The 16,971-nt window shown below is 38.3% G+C and overlaps 1 protein-coding gene across 1 annotated transcript in view; it reads left to right on the forward strand.

Annotated features, from left to right (window-relative positions):
- MICU2 (mitochondrial calcium uptake 2) overlaps positions 1–16,971 on the forward strand; it is an 84,554-nt gene that overhangs the window by 43,391 nt on the left and 24,192 nt on the right. Inside the window, exons 3-6 of the mRNA XM_081046733.1 lie at positions 8,760–8,791; positions 9,145–9,220; positions 14,018–14,065; positions 15,079–15,161. Coding sequence (XP_080902859.1) covers positions 8,760–8,791; positions 9,145–9,220; positions 14,018–14,065; positions 15,079–15,161 — 239 coding nt within the window. The remainder of the gene's footprint in view (positions 1–8,759; positions 8,792–9,144; positions 9,221–14,017; positions 14,066–15,078; positions 15,162–16,971) is intronic.

Here is a 16,971-nt window from a genome sequence, read left to right on the forward strand (position 1 = left end):
TGTGGACCCCGTTCCCCGCATCCACTATCCCTCTGACATCGCACCGAGCCATCACATTTCCACTGTCTCTATTCCTGATGCTGTACACCGCTTCTTGTAAGTATATACATACATATATACATATATATACATATATATATATATAAAATTATACTTGGCATTCATTATTGTTCAGCTCCAGGTGTACAGTGCAGTGATCAGGCATCTACATCATCCCTGAGGTGGTCTCCCAAATGGGACACGTATCCATTGGATACCCTACAAAATCTTTACATTATTGATTACGTTCCCCAAATTAATTTTCAAAACCCCTTGAGTCCTATTTGGGAGACTAACTCAGGGATACTGTGGATGCCTGATCATGACATTGTACACCAGAGCCTAAACATTAATGAATGCCCACTATAATTTTATATATATAATGTGATGGCTCGGTGTGAGGTCGGAGGGATAGTGGATGGGGGAAGGGGGGTTCACAGTGTGACGGATATAAATGATGAACATATAAATATTACCTTGTCTTGTACATCTGAAACTAATAAATTAAAAAAAACAAAAACATGGCCATCTTGTGGTTACCGACTGTTTTCTAATTCTTTCACCTTTCCCCTTATCCCTACCTCCCCGCCCATCTAGCAACCCTCAGTTTTTCCTCTTTGTTTCCAAAACTGTTTCTGATTAGTTCATTCACTTACTCTTTTCTATACATTCCACATATAAGTGAGATCATATGGCATTTGTCTTTCTCTGTCTGACTTATTTCACTTAACATAATATTCTCTAGGTCCATCCATGTTGTTGCAAATGGTAAGATTTCTTTTTTCTTTATGGCTGCGTAATACTCCATTGTATAAATATACCACAGATTCTTAATCCAGTCATTTACCTATGGGCATTTCGGTTGTTTCCATGTCTTGGCTATTGTGTATAGTGCTGCAATAATCATAGGAGTGCATAAAGATTTTTGAATTGGAGTTTTGGATTTCTCTGGATAGATACCTAGGAGTGAAATTACTGGATCATAAGCTAGTTCCATTTTCAGATTTTTGAGATACCTCCATACTGTTTTCCATAGTGGCTGCACCAATCTGCAATCCCACCAACAGTGCACAAGTGTTCCCTTTTCTCCACATCCGTGCCAGCACTTGTTGTTTGTTGATTTATTGATGATAACCATTTTGACTGGGGTGAGGTGGTATCTCATTGTGGTTTTTATTTGCATTTCTCTGATAGTTAGTGAGGTTGAGCATTTCTTCATATGTCTGTTTGCCATCTGTATGTCCTTTTTAGAAAAATGTCTCTTCATGTCCTCTGCCCATTTTTTAATTGGGTTGTTTGTTTTTTTGGAGTTGAGTTGAGTTTTTTATAGATTTGTGATATTAATACCTTATCAGGTATATCATTGGCAAATATCTCTTCCCATTAAGTACGATCCCTTTTGTTTTATTGATGGTTTCCTGTGCTGTGATAAAGCTTTTTAGTTTGATGTAATCCCACATGTTTATTTTTTCTCTTACTTCCCTCGCACGAGGGGATATATCAGTGAAAATCTTTCTCCGGGTAATGTCCATGAAGTTTCTTCCTTTTTTTTTCTTCTAGGAATTTTATGGTTTCAGATCTTACATTTAAGTCTTTAAGCCATTTTGAATTTATTTTTGTATATGGTGTAAGGAGGTGGTCCAACTTCATTTTTTTTGCATGTGTCTGTCCAGGTTTCCCAGAACCATTTATTGAATAGACTGTCTTTACCCCATAATACATTCTTGCTTCCATTGTCGTAGATTAAATGGCCATATATGCATGGATTTATTTCTGGACTCTCTATTCTGTTCCATTGATCTATGTGTCTTTTTTTATGCCAGTATCATACTGTTTTGATTACTATAGACTTGTAGTATAATTTGATGTCAGGTATTTTTATACCTCCCACTTTATTCTTATTTCTCAAGATTGCTGAGGCTCCGGGGTGTTTTATGGTCCGATATAAATTTTAATATTATATGTTCTACTTCTGTGAAAAACGTCATCGGTAGTTTGATTGGAATTGCATTGAATATGTATATTGCCTTAGGCAGTATGGACATTTGAATTATATTAATTCTTCCTATCCATGAACATGGTATGTGTTTCCATCTATTTATATCTTCTTTCATTTCTTTCTTCAGTGTCTTATAATTTTCTGAGTACAGATCTTTTACTTCTTTGGTTAAATTTATTCCCAGGTATTTTATAGTCTTTGGAGCAATTGTAAATGGGATTGCTTTTTTAATTTCTCCTTCTGATATTTTATTATTGATATATACAAATGCAACTGATTTCTGAATATTAATTTTGTGTCCTGCTACTTTACTAAATTCATCTATCAGCTCTGATAGTTTCTTGGTGGAGTCTTTAGGGTTCTCTATATATAGTATCATGTCATCTGCATATAATGATAATTTTACTTCCTCACCAATTTGGATGCCTTTTATTTCTTTTTCTTGTCTGATTGCTGTGGCTAGAACTTCCAACACTACGTTGAATAGAAGTGGAGATAGTGGGTAACCTTGCCTTGTTCCTGATCTTAGGGGGAATGGTTTTAGCTTTTCCCCAGTGAGTATGATGTTAGCTGTGGGTTTGTCATATATGGCCTTTATTATGTTGAGATATGATCCTTCTATTCCCACTTTTTTAAGGGTCTTTATCATAAATGGCTGCTGTATTTTATCAAATGCTTTTTCTGCATCTATTGATATGATCATGTGATTTTTATTTTTCATTTTGTTAATGTGGTGTATCACATTAATTGATTTGCGGATGTTGAACCACCCCTGCATACCAGGGATGAATCCCACTTGATCATGGTGTATGATCTTTTTAATGTATTGCTGAATTCTGTTCACTAATATTTTGTTGAGGATTTTTGCATCTATGTTCATTAGAAATATCGGCCTGTAGTTTTCTTTTTTGTGGTGTCTTTGTCTGATTTTGGGATCAGGGTGATAGTGGTTTTGTAAAAAGTGTTTGGGAATCTTCCCTCCTTCTGGATTATTTGGAAGAGCTTGAGGAGAATAGGTGATAATTTTTTTTTGAACGTTTTGTAAAATTCACCTGTAAAGCCATCTGGTCCAGGACTTTTGTTTGTTGGGAGATTGTTGATTACTGATTCAATTTCCCTGGTGGTAATCAGTCTATTCCGGTTTTCTGTTTCTTCTTGAGTTAGCCTTGGAAGGTTGTATGCCTCTATGAAAAATTGTCCATTTCTTCCAGATTGTCAAATTTGTTGGCATATAGTTACTCATAGTTATTTCTTAAAATTTTTTGTATGTCTATGGTGACTGTTGTCACGTCTCTTCTTTCATTTCTTGTTTTATTAATGGGTCCTCTCTTTTTTTTAATGAGTCTGGCTAAAGGTTTGTCAATTTTGTTTATCTTCTCTAAGAACCAACTCTTGGATTTATTGATCTTTTGTATTGTTTTTCTGGTTTCTATTTCATTTACTTCTGCTCTGATCTTTATTATCTCCTTCCTTGTGCTCCCTTTGGGCTAATTTTGCTATTCTTTTTCCAGATCCCTTAAGTGTGAATATAAACTGTTGATTAGTGATGTTTCTTGTTTCTTTAAGTAGGCCTGCAATGCTATGAATTTCCTTCTTAGGACTGCTTTCGCGGCATCCCATAGATTTTGGGTCGTCGTGTTTTCATTTTCATTTGTCTCGAGATATCTTTTGATTTCTTCCTGCTTGACATTCATTATTTAGTAGTAAGTTATTCAGCCTCCATGAATTGGTGTGTCTTCCAGTTTTTTTTCCTGTGGTTCATTTCTAATTTCATAGCACTGTGGTCAGAGAAGACAACTGGTATGATTTCAATTTTCTTAAATTTATCAAGACTTGTTTTCTGGCCTAACATATGGTCTATCTTGGAAAATGTTCCATGTGCGCTTGAGAAAAACGTGTATTTTGCAGCGTTGGGATGAAATGCTCTGAAAATATCGATTAAATCCAAGTGATCCAATGTATCATTTAAGGCTGTTGTTTCCATATTGATTTTCTGTCTGGAAGACCTGTCCCTTGTTGTCAGAGGTGTGTTGAAGTCCCCTACTATGATAGTGTTACTGTTGATCTCTGTCTTTATGTCAGTCAGTATGTGTTTTATATATTTAGGTGCTTCTATGTTGGGTGCATAGATATTTACTAGGGTTATGTCCTCTTGTCGGATCGATCCATTTATTATTATATAGTGCCCATTTTTATCTTTTAATATGTTCTTCATTTTAAAGTCTATTTTGTCAGATATAAGTATTGCAACTCCATCTTTTTTCTCATTTCCATTTGCATGAAATATCTTACTCCAACCCTTCACTTTCAGCCTGTGTGTGTCTTTTGATCTGAGGTGAGTCTCTTGTATACAGCATATACAAGGGTCTTGCTTTCTTATCCACTCAGCCACCCTATGTCTCTTGATTGGAGCATTTGATCCATTTACATTTAAAGTGATTATTGATGGGTACATAGTTATTGCCATTTTTAAATTTGTAGTTAGATTGTTTTCATATTTCTTCTATTTACCGAAGTCCTTTTAGTATTTCTTGCAATGCTGCCTTGGTGGTAATAAATTTTTTTAGCTTATACTTTTCTGGGAAGCTCTTTATCTCTCCATCAACTTTAAATGATAGCCTTGCTGGATAAAGCAATCTAGGTTGTAGGCCTTTGTTTTCCATCACTTTGAGTATCTCCTGCCACTCCCTCCTGGCCTTCAATGTTTCTGTAGAAAAGTCTTTGATAGTCTTATGGGAGTTCCCTTGCATGTAACCCTCTGTCTTTCTCTTGCTGCTTTTAGGATTCTCTCTCTGTCTTTAAGCTTTGCCATTTTAACTATAATGTGTCTTGGTGTGGACCTGTTTGTGTTTATCCTGGTTGGAACTCTCTGCACTTCCTGGGCTTGTATGTTGGTTTCCTTCATCAGGTTAGGGAAGTTTTCGGACATTATTACTTCAAATATGTTCTCAATCCCTTGCTTCTTCTCTTCACCTTCTGGTATTCCTACGATACGCATGTTGTTGCGCTTGATGTTATCCCAGAGGTCTCTTAAACCATCTTCATTGTTTTCTATTCTTTTTCCTTTCTGTTGTTCTGTTTGGGTGATCTCTGCTAACTTGTCTTCTAAGTTGCTGATTCGATCCTCTGCTTCATCTAACGTGCTGGTAATTCCTTCAAGTGAGTTCTTAATTTCAGTAATTGTGTTCTTTAGTTCTAACTGGTTGTTCGTTATGATTTCTACATCCTTCTTTAAGTCATCTCTAAGCTCCTTAAACATTCTTATCACCAGTGTTCTGAACTCTGTCTCTGATAGATTGGTTACCTCTGTTTCATTTGGTTCCAGTTCTGGAGGTTTCTTCTGTTCTTTTATTTGGGACGTGTTTCTTTGTTTCACCATTCTGGCTGACTCTCTGTGTTTGCTTTGATGTATTAGGTAGATCCCCTAGAGTTCTTAGTTCTTGCTGGGTTATCTTATGTAGTATGTGTCCTTTACATTTGACTTGCACTACTTCGTTCTTCTCCTCTGCGTGTGCTCCAAAGGTGACTCTTGTGTTGTGTATATTGTCCTGTTAAAGAAGATCTTTAATTGCTTTTCGCTTGTGAGTAGGTGGGGTTAATTCCTAGGCTGACTAGTTGTGGTACTTGGCTATGCCCACTGCAGGGTGTTCTGCTGCATGAGGGTTGACTGCTTAAATGTGGTTTGGCCTCTATGGGCTCTTGTGCCTGCAGAGAGTTCCCTCTGGGTGTGTGACTTGTAGGTCAAACCAGGCAGTACTCTGGTTTGGTCTGGAGTTGGCCTCTGGATATGTTGAATCTTGTGCCTCTTAAGCTGGGCCCTGGTAGGGCAATTTCAGAACAAAGCAAATCAACAAGCACAACAACAACAAAGAAAAAATCAAATACATTCACATGTAAAAACAACCAACAACCTCCACTCAACACAGGCAAAGATATCAAAGATATAAAGACAAAACAAAACAAAACAAAGCAAAACAAAAAGCATCTCCAGCCTTGGCTTAAGCCCACCAAGTAATCTCCAGGTTGTCCTCTGCTGTACCAGAGAGTCCCCTGCCTATTGTGCAGGCAGAGCCGGTCACTTAGTGCCCTGAGTGACTTTGGGACTGTAGATTTAGATGCGTGGGGCTGAGGGGTCTGGATGATAGTTTTTACAAAATCAATGCAGTTTCTGCCCTTGTCTGCACATATGTGCACTAAGAGTAGCACTACCAGCCCTGTGTCCAGTTCTCCTGAGTCTTAGGGCACCTCTTCCGTGTGTGTGTGTGTGAGTGTGTGTGTGTGTGTGTGTGTGTGGCGGGCGGGAGATTTCTGAGCTGCTGAAAGCGGGAGCTCCATCTGCTGCTTAACTGCTGATCTCTGGGAGTGCCTCCGCAGTTGCAGTTGCCCCACCCTAGGCAGGCCAGAACTGGTGGGGGCTAGGGATGGAGGGGTCTTCTCTCTCCCAGCCCAGCCATGTCACACTCTTCCTGCAGGCCAGAAAAGGTGGTGGCTGGGAGTGGATGAGTCTCTTCTCTCCTAGCCTAGCAAAAATCACACTCTTCCCAGCCTCTTCCCTGGGTCAGAGCTGCCTGCCAGTCTTCCCAGAGCCTGAGCACTAAGGCTCCTCTGTAATCTGACACTACTACTCAGTTCAGGGGCCAGATTAAATCTCTGGAAGGGTTGGGGTAGGATTGGAAGAGCACAGGGGAGGGGCCCAGGTATGGAGTCTGTGTTCTTTGTCCGCCCTAGGGCCCACCAAGCTGCCCACCCCCCACCGCGGGAGCGATCAGCTGTGGGACGCAGGGAAAGAGCCCACCTCCTGGCTTTTGTGTTCTCTGTTCCGTCCTGGGATCCCCTGCGTCTCTGCATCTGGGGGTGCTGGCTGCGTTTCCACAGCCACAGGTGCAGGCCACGTCTCCACTCCGCTCCCTTCGCTCTTACCCTGCTCTCCCAATTTGCACACCTTCAAGTAACCCTTCCATGAGTCTCTTAGCTGTTCTGCGTGATGAGCAGGGAGTCCTTTGATGGGTTATATGTCCCGTTTGTGATAAGAACCGGAGGAGAACTCAAAAAGTGCGCCACACTGCCGCCATTCCTATGACATCACTTCGACTTTATGTATTTGATGACCTCACACGGTAGCACCTATCATTCAAATCTAGGGTTCTTTGTCGTAGTGTGACACATACCGTCTTTCCCTGAAAATAAGACCGGGTCTTATATTAATTTTTGCTACAAAAGACACATTAGGGCTTATGTTAAGGGGATGTGATGTCATGCTAGGGCTTATTTTCTGGTTAGGTCTTATTTTCAGAGAAACATAGTAATAGTGTGTCAATGAATAAAAATTTGAAATTGGAATACTTAAGCTTACAAACATCATTATAGATGTTTCTAAAAATTATTTAATCATATTCACAACTGTTTTTATTAATAATGCAAAAACAAAATCTTGACAATTTATTAAGACCAAATAATAGAATTTGTCCCCTCTTGATTTGTAGTCCAAATTAAGCATCCCAGACTACAGAAAAGGCACATGTAAAAGTGTTCATTTCTTTACTTTCTCACCTGAATTTTCATAGACCATGTAATTGTACTTAAGGATCTTCATAGGTAATTTGAGAAGAGGAAGGGAAGTTTGTGATGCATCTTGCTCAGATAAGTGTTGTTTTAGCTGTGCGAGGCCTGAGGCTATAGAGTAAGTCTCAACAAAAGAAGTAGTGTGATAGTTTTAGAGTTATAGTGAGTGAGAGGAAAATGGTGTAAGCAGTAGAGAAGGTGGCTGAAAACCTAAAAGCACTGTAGATCTCTGTTATCCAATAGGAAATTATTGAAAGTAATATCACTTTAGAATGGACAGTCATGTTGGCTAGCCTTTTAAATTTGGAGAAGCTGTAAGCTTAAGAGAATTTTTCAGAGTTTAAAAAGGCAGCTTTCTAAAGCGTGAATGTGTATTTTTTTAATCAGCGAAAGCAGAAAGAGACAGATTTTAATAATGATGTGAAGAAAGAAATCATGTTTGGCAAGAATTTATGATGCAGACAACTTAAGATAAGTCAAAGGTAGTTATAAGGTTTCATATATCAGTGGATGGACCAAGAGGGTATTAATCTAAGAGAAATGAGTCAGACAGAGAAAGGCAAATACCATATGATTTCACTTACATGTGGAATCTAAAAAACAAACGACCAAACAAAACAGAAACAGACTTATAGATACAAGAAATAAACTGGTGGCTTCCATATAGGGAAGAGGTTGAGGGGCAGCCAAAATAGGTGAAGGGGACTAAGAAGTAACAAATTTCCAGGTATAAAATAAATAAGTCAAGGGGATGTAAGGACAGCACAGGAAATATAGTCAATAATATTGTAATAACTGTGTGTGGTGACAGATGGTAACTATACTTATGGTGGTCATTACATAATATATATAAACACCAAATCACTATGATACACCCATAAAACTAATAGGATACTGTATGCCAACTATACTTCAATTAAAAAAAGATTTCATGTGTCTGAACTGGGGTGAGTGAAACTGAAAATAGGTCTTACAAAGAACACACAGTGTCTTTGTGTTTAGACTTAGAATTCTCTGGCTCATAACTTTCATTTAAAGATATTAGCTAAAATTGCCAAACTTTGTTTTCTAATATCTAGTTGTTTATTTTGTATTTTAAATGGAAGTTGAGTTTTACCAAGGAATATGGGTACTAAATAATGTTTCTTCTTGGCTATAGGTAAAACATCAGTCAAGAAGCTGACAAAAAAGGTAAGTAATGTGTGGGGCAGAACGAGTTTCTTTCTCCCTCCCTTTCTCCCTTTCTCCCTTCTTTCCTTCTTTGCTTCCTTCCTTTCCTCTTTCCTTCTCCCTTTCCTCACCTGCCCTCTCCCCGTCTTCCTTCCTTCATTCCTTCCTTCCTTCTTTCGTTCTTTCCTTCTTCCTTTCTTCCCCCTTTCCTCCCCTTCCCTCTCCCTTCCCTTCCTTCCTTCCTCCCTTCCTCCCTTTTTCTTTCCTTCCTTCCTTCCTTCCTTCCTTCCTTCCTTCCTTCCTTCCTTTTTTTACAAGATAGAAAATGAACTTTTATAAGTTAAATTAAAAGACTTTAATATGTATATTTAAAGGATATGGAGAATGTGTTGGCAGCAATGCAAACAGCTGGTTGTGGACCGAATTTTTTCAGAGACCTTGGCGATAAAGGTAACTTTGATTTGTTACGTTTGTACTGTGTTTTATTTAACAAAAGTATTATTAAGCAATTAAGTTATGAGGTTTGCAGCTGTATCTTAGAGAATCTACAGTAGAGAATCTAATAGAGAATGTTATAACACCATGTTATTTAATAGATGTTTTTTAAATCATAACAAAATCCTCATTAAGTAGAAAGTAGCTTTCTCAAACTCTTTGAGCAATTACAGATAAATTATCCAAACATCAATTTTCATTAAAGGCTAGAGAGAAGGGACGAGGCAGAGTAGCTAAAGTAAGAAGAGAATACACATAAAAGAACTATCAGAATTTCTACTATATCATAACTAATAAAAGGTACTACATTCTTGAAATAAGAAAATAATGTCACCAACCATGCATCATAAAAAAAGGAAACTGTAAGTCATAATTATTATGTATGTTTTAAAACTGAACAGAATTCTTATTATAATACCATCCTCAAAGATGAACAATCTAAATTATAAGATATGTTGTTTCTCTTTGGAGAACAGCATTCTCAAAATTGCACTCAATAGCAAGTTATATTTTATAATGGTTCCCATTTTAAAATATTTACAGAGAAGCATAGTAACAGAATTTAATGTTCTCTTTTAGTGCCTCCTAAGCATTCTTTAACAAATTTTAAAATATAAATTATTTAAAATACTTCCCTATTTGACATGTGGTTTTTGAAACATTACCATTTAACAGCATTTATTTTACAATTAAATGTAACATATGTGTATTAAATTGTTTCTCCTATAATATTCTGAAGTGTCAGTTTTTTAGAAAGCATTTTCAGAGAACAGATACCTAAAATGCTGTTGTAGAAATATACTATTTATAATCCTACACTTGTGCTTATCCAAGCTTTATATTTACATCAATATTTCAAAGAAAGATTCTGAAATTTTCTTTTTCAAAAAGTTGCCCCTCTGTGAAGGATGGAACCTGTGTCAAGAGAAAAGAAAAGTGAGGTCTTCTTTTGGCACCAAGCCCAGTTCCATCTAGCACTTCGGCCATTTCTTCACATTCCCATATTCCTTTGAAAATTAGAAAAGAGCTACTCCCTTTTGTGCGGCCATCAAGAGATAAAAAGCTTTGTTCCTTCAGCTAAGATTAGAGCACTTCTCTCAGGTATGAGATATGAGAAAAGGCATTCAGTTTATTCTCCCTTCACATAAACACTGAATATTAAAAAAAAAAAAAATCTGAAGACTTACTATAGGCTTTTTTACTAAAGAGAGGTACACCTGCTCCAAAATAAAAACAATGACAGAAAAGGTGGTGGTACGAAAAAATAAGTCATTCAGAACAATTTAAAAATGTATACCTGAAGTTACAGCTGAGACACCGAATTACCTGCATTTAAAAATCTTTCCCTGCCTTACTCTCAACAGCTCTGGGTGGAGCATCTGCTTTGTGTGACCAGAGCCGGGGGTGGAGGTGTGGATAGGGAGGCAGCCCTCGTGCCCTGGAGCCTGTGCTCCTCACTTCTGTACTTCCGTACTGCCCCCCCACCCCCCCCACCCCGTGTACCCCGTGTACGCTACTTCAATCTCCCTTTCATTTTCACATTCAGCTTTATCTATCTTATGTGGCTTTCCCACTTATGTCACACCTGCTTAATTAAAATTTTCATCCATCCTTCAAATACCACTTTTATAATTACACCTCTGATCATCCAAACTGGAAATGGTTTCACATTTTCCCGAAGCTCTATAACTCTTACCGTCAGCACCTCTCAGTGGCACTTCGCATTTTCTGTAAACATGTGCCTTGTGGCCTCCCACTGTGTACAGCACAGCTCTGGCTCGAAGAACCAATTTGGAGAAAACATGGAAGTCAGAGGAACATGTAAAGTGACACCAAGAAAATGCAGTCTCATCAAAGTGTTCTAGGCTATGAGAAACTACAGGACAAATGACCAGGCTTCTTCAACAAATTAGTTGAAAGAGAGGAAGAAAAAAAGACAAGGAAGACCTAGAGATTAAAAGAGATTTAAGACACAGGAAACAAAAGAAAAATGAAAACTTTTGTGAATCAAAGTATACCATCAAGAGAGTGAAAAGGCAACCCGCAGGATGGGAGAAAACATTTGCAGATCATATATGGGGGCTAATATCCAAGATGTGTAAAGAACTCCTAAATTCAACAACAAAAAGCAAACGATGCTGTTTACAAATGAGCAAGTGGAATAGACTTTTCTCTAAAGAAGGCATACAAATGGCTAATCCGTACATGAAAGGTGCTCAACATGACTAATCAGTAGGGAAATGCAAGTCAAAACCACACCACTTCACACCCATTATTACCAAGAATAAAAAATAACAGGTGTTGGCGAGGCTATGGAGGAATTGTAATCCTTGCACACTGCTGGTGGGTGTGTAAAGTGGTGCAGCCCTTGTGGGAAACAGTGTGGAGGTTCCACACAAAATGAGACACAGACTTCCCCCGGGGCCAAGCAGGCCCTCTTCTGGGTGTGTACTCAGAATTAAAGCAGAGACTCCACAGGTCTTAGTTGGTATAACAGTGTTTTGAGCAGCGTTGTTCGCAACAGCCACAGGTAGGAACAATCACAGATGGTGGGGAAACACAAGGTGACATAAACGTGTAATGGAGTATTATTCAGCCTTAAAAAGGAAGGGGATTCTGACAGAAGCTGTAACATGGGTGAGCCTAAGCACATCGTGCTCAGTGATGTAAGCCAGTCACAAAGGGCACATACTGTAAGACTCCTCCATGCGAGGTCCCTCAAACAGAGACAGGAAGAGGACTAGAAGGGCTGGGGACACAAGAAAATAGGGAGCTGGTCTTTGTGGAGTTTCGGTTGTGATGATGAAAACCGTCTGATAATGGTCACAAAACAATGTGGATGTACCTAATGCCACTGGACTGTGCATTCAAAAATGGCTACAATGTAACTTTTATGTTACACATCTTTTACCACAATAAAAAAAAGTGGAAAAAAAGAAAAAGAACTAGAGGAATCCACAATACCTGTGAGAATAGACACTTTCAGGAAAGGCCAGAGGTACTAGACAGAGGAAATCAAGAGGGCTTTCAAACCTGAATTGTCTGAAAAATTGTTTTGTGGTGTTTATGCATTTAGATATTATTTGTATACATAAAAATAAATTGAAGCAAGTGAATTAATAAAACCTCTAAATACCTAAAATAAAATAAAATAAAATAAAATAAAAAAATAAAAAAAAGTGACTTGAAAGCGTCAACTAAGTGCTATGCAGGGACCTTTAAATCCTGATTTGAGCACACTTTAAAACATTTCTGAAACGGACATTTGTAACATTAATTTTAATTTGATAATGTTAGGGAATTATTGATAAGTTTTTAGGGGTGGTAAATACAGAGGGTGCCAAAAGATGTATACACATTTTAAGATAAGAAAAAACTGTATTAAAATTACGCTGATGGGAACCACTTTGAGCACCTCTTGTAATTGCAGAAGTCAAACGTGACTTGTATTCATCTTTTGTTATCGATGTATATTATTACAATTTTAATGCAGTTTTTTCCTTTCTTAAAATGTGTAGACGTTTGGGGCACCGTCTGTATATTTGGGGTTAGGAAGCAGTCCTTTTGGTGATACAGCCTGAGTTCTCCACTATGAAATGATATGACACATGGGATTTGTGAGGGAAAGGGAGTGAGAAGGTACGATTAAACAAGACCTACCTTGAGCCGATCATGACTGAAGCCGATACACGTAATTATTCATCATGTTTTTCTCTCTACTTTTGTATGTGACTGAAGTTTTCCATGATAAAGTTTTTGAATTGTGTAGTTTGCTATTATTCCAAGCTTATGACCCAGAGGGAAATTTCTTTTACTTTATCAAGAAGCAATGATTTATCAGATATGGTTTCTGTGTTTATTGTGATTCTTTTTTATGGCAAGCTCATAAAACCTGACACCACTTACTTGAGCAGAAAGGAAGTTTATTTCGTGGCCAGACAGAGAACGAGCTTCAAGCCCAGCTTACTTCCAGGGTCAGGCATCGCCAGGGTCCATCCTTCAGGCCTGCCAGTTAGCGAATGACTGCACTGTGGGCCGTCTCCGTGACCCACATCCTAAGTGAGACATTCTCACAGCAAAGCCTGACGGGGAGATGAAGTGAGAGGTCCAGCATCTCTGCAGAGATCCCGCTCTGCGAGGCCCAGCGTGACCCCTGCAGCCAGAGGAAGGTATCCTCCTGGTGAGCTGGGGTCAGCTGCATGCCCTCCCTGCACCAACTCTGCAGGGTGAGGTGACTGCGAGGCCCGTCAGCATCTGCCTCGGGTCAATGGGCAGTCCCACCCAGACGGCATGTGGGAGTGGGAAGGAGAGTTTGCCCAGAGGAAAAGCAGTACTGACACACAGATTTCATTATTTCCATGTAAATATGTAGTCTGACCCTTGGTATATGCAAATCTCTTGTTATTCTACTCAGTTTATACATTTGCTTTACTTGAGATGTTATGAATAGTAAAATTTGAGTAGCAGTTACATAAAGTGCGTGTCATGCAGGTAAAAACCTCCAGTGGTACTGTTATTTTCCAGCCAGCACCCATTCCTGCTCCTTACTAATACTGGTAACCTGGTGAAACCTAGTATCTTTTTTTAAATGTTAGTACTGTACCTAGCTCGCTATTATGTTTTCCACTGTACCAAAGAGACGTAATGTAAAGTAAAAATGTGTTTTGAATTAAGTTTACGTATAGTGTGTATATGATTACTACTAAACCACCAAAAACTTATTTTCCAATGTTTTTATTTTATCTCTTTCAGGGCTCATTTCATATACTGAGTATCTTTTCTTGCTTACAATCCTCACTAGTAAGTATCACACAGTTTTTCTCAATGATCATGTGGCATTCTCTAGTAGTATACCGAACAGGTTTGTGGGAATGTAGTGTTTATGTCTTTACCATTAAAAATGTTATTGGTACTTTAGTTTTCAAAACGCAAGATGATACTGTTGGGTTAGATTATTACACCTTTGCACTGTGGCCCCATAACTTTGTCTGTTTAGCAGAAGGCCTGTTGACCAGCAGAGTCAGACTTCACCTTACTCAGGGATGTTAAAAAACCCTCACCAACATTCTACAAAGTTCCCGACCAGTAGTCTTCATACTGTCAAGGTCATGAAAAGGAAGCGGACCTTGAGAAATTTTCACAGGTTGGATGAAACTAGGAGACATAACAACTAAATACAACATGGCTTCTTGTACTTGATCCTAGAATGCTTGATCCTAGGAAAAACATTTTGTACTTGATCCTAGGAAAAACATCTTCAATGGAAAAATATGAAATCGCAATAGAGTCTGTAGTTTAGTTTAAAATGCTATACCAGGGTTAATGTCTTAATTTTGATACAGGTACTGTTGTTATATAAGATGATGACATTAGAGGAAGTTGGGTGAAGGGTATATGAGAACTCACCATATGATCTTTCTGACATTTCCATAAGTCTAAAATTATTTCAAAATAAACTTTTTTTTCTAAAAAGCCCTACTCTAAGAAAGAGAAAGATAAATAAAGAATGAAAATCAATATGAAAGTGAAAGTAGGCAAGATCCCATAAGAATATAGGAAAACTAAAGAAATGAGATTCTCAAATCAATTTTGCTTGGATTTGAGGGCAGAACACTTAATGACAGCACAGCACACCCACGAAAATATATCAGCCTTTGAAATTGTCACAGGAACAGAGCTCTTTTTTCTTTGTGTAGGCACCTACTCATGTGGTTTCTGGTAACTTATTTCAAATTTGAAGATCTGACTATGTCTGCAAGTAATTTGCATTTCACCAACATTTAAATAATTATTCATTTATCACTTGATTGCAGAACCCCATACTGGGTTTCATGTTGCTTTTAAAATGTTGGATGCAGATGGTGATGAAATGGTTGAGAAAAAGGAATTTTTTAAGGTAAGTGAATTCTAGTTATTTTTAGTTTATCATAAAACACCCAGATATTTGTGATAATTTTACACTTCCATAAAAATCAAAATTATATCCACTGCTTATAGATAAAATGTCAAGAAATCATTTATACATTCAAAAATATTAAAATTTTGAACCTTGAGAGACAGTTAAGGAACAAAACATAAGATTCCAAAAAGAGAAATGAGCTTAAGCGTCTACATTTTTTAGGGTTTTTATTTTTACAATTTCAGCAAATTATACAATAGAAAGGGCTTCATAGATACGTTAAAAATTATTCTCATACCCTCCCCCGCCACTCCCGCCCCCCCCAAAAAAAAGATAAGTAAAACAAATCTTAGGCCTTCATAAAAATAGGGGGAAATTGAAAAGCCACAATAGGTATGAATTGAGGCATATTTTCCAGGAATTTGCTAAGGCTAATATTTGAAAAGCTAAAAATATGTTTAAATGAAATCTCCCAAGACATAACTCTAGGACATCCAACCAGTAAATTTAACTTCATTCCAAGAAAGTTGATGGTAATATTAAAAAATACCTCTGCGCATAAACTGTTGGGTATGTGCCAGGGGTCACTGTTTTTAATCTTTTAGAGTACTTCATGGAAAAAAAATGTCAGTTCCAGTTATCTGGTTTTTTCTTCCAGTCTCCAGTGTCCTGAGAAACAGACACCAAAGCTTGTTAAAATTATATAGAAAGTGGAGCGTCTGCACTTGGCCGCCCAGTGGAGTGGCCAGCAGCCATGTGGCAACTGAGCCCTTAAAATACAGCTGTGACAGGGAAACTTGAGTTTTTTATTTTAATTCATTTAAAATCTAAATTTAAAAACTGACATTGACTTCAGGTATTGGGAACGTTTTAGGTATGTTTGGAACAGCTTGGGGATGTGAATCTACTTTTTCAATTTAAATTTTATGAAATCTAAATGCAGATCAAGTATTTCCAATGAAACGTAACATCTGAAGAGAGATGTCCCATCAGTTTAAAATACACACTGGGTGTCCTCTCCTTTGAGGACAAAGGAGAGGAATGTAAAATACCTCAATTTTTATATTGAATACATGATGAAGTAATAATTTGGGGACATTAATTTTACCCATTTCTTTACATTTTGCTGCACTTTAAAGAAAGTGAAACTGGAAACTGCAGATGACAAAATACGGGTATACTTAGGTGAAGAAAATAACAAGCGATTTCAGTCAGAAACTAGTGGGCAGCTGTCATGCCAATTGTACTTCAGTGTTCCCAAATCCATCTCTGGCCACAGTCTGAGAGGTGAATCAAAGAGGACAGACTTGGGGCGGACCGGTGGCTCAGTTGGTTAGAGCGCGAGCTCTGGGCAACGGGCTGCCGGTTTGATTCCCACATGGGCCAGTGAGTTGTGCTCTCCTCAACTAGAATGGAGTCATTGAGCTGCCGCTCAGTTCCCAGGTGGCCAGATGGCTCAGTTGGTTGGAACGCAGGCTCACACAAGGTTGCCGGTTTGACTCCTCAACTCCTGCAAGGGATGGTGGGCTGCGCCCCCTGCAACTAACAACAGCAACTATACCTAGAGCTGAGCTGCGCCCTCCACAACTAAGATTGAAAGCACAACAACTAGACTTGGAAAAAGTCCCAGAAGTACACACTGTTCCCCAATAAAGTCCTGTTCTCCTTCCCCAATTAAAAAAAAAAAAAAAAAAAAAAAAGGACAGACTGGAGGCAGGGAGGCCTGTTGGGCTATGGCCATGGTCCGGCTCACAGCTGTGAATGGAAAGCAGAACGTACAGTCAGGAGCTGCTGTGGAACTTGGCTT

This window comes from Rhinolophus hipposideros (assembly GCF_964194185.1).
Source record: "Rhinolophus hipposideros genome assembly, chromosome: 4".
Lineage (NCBI taxonomy): Eukaryota > Metazoa > Chordata > Mammalia > Chiroptera > Rhinolophidae > Rhinolophus > Rhinolophus hipposideros.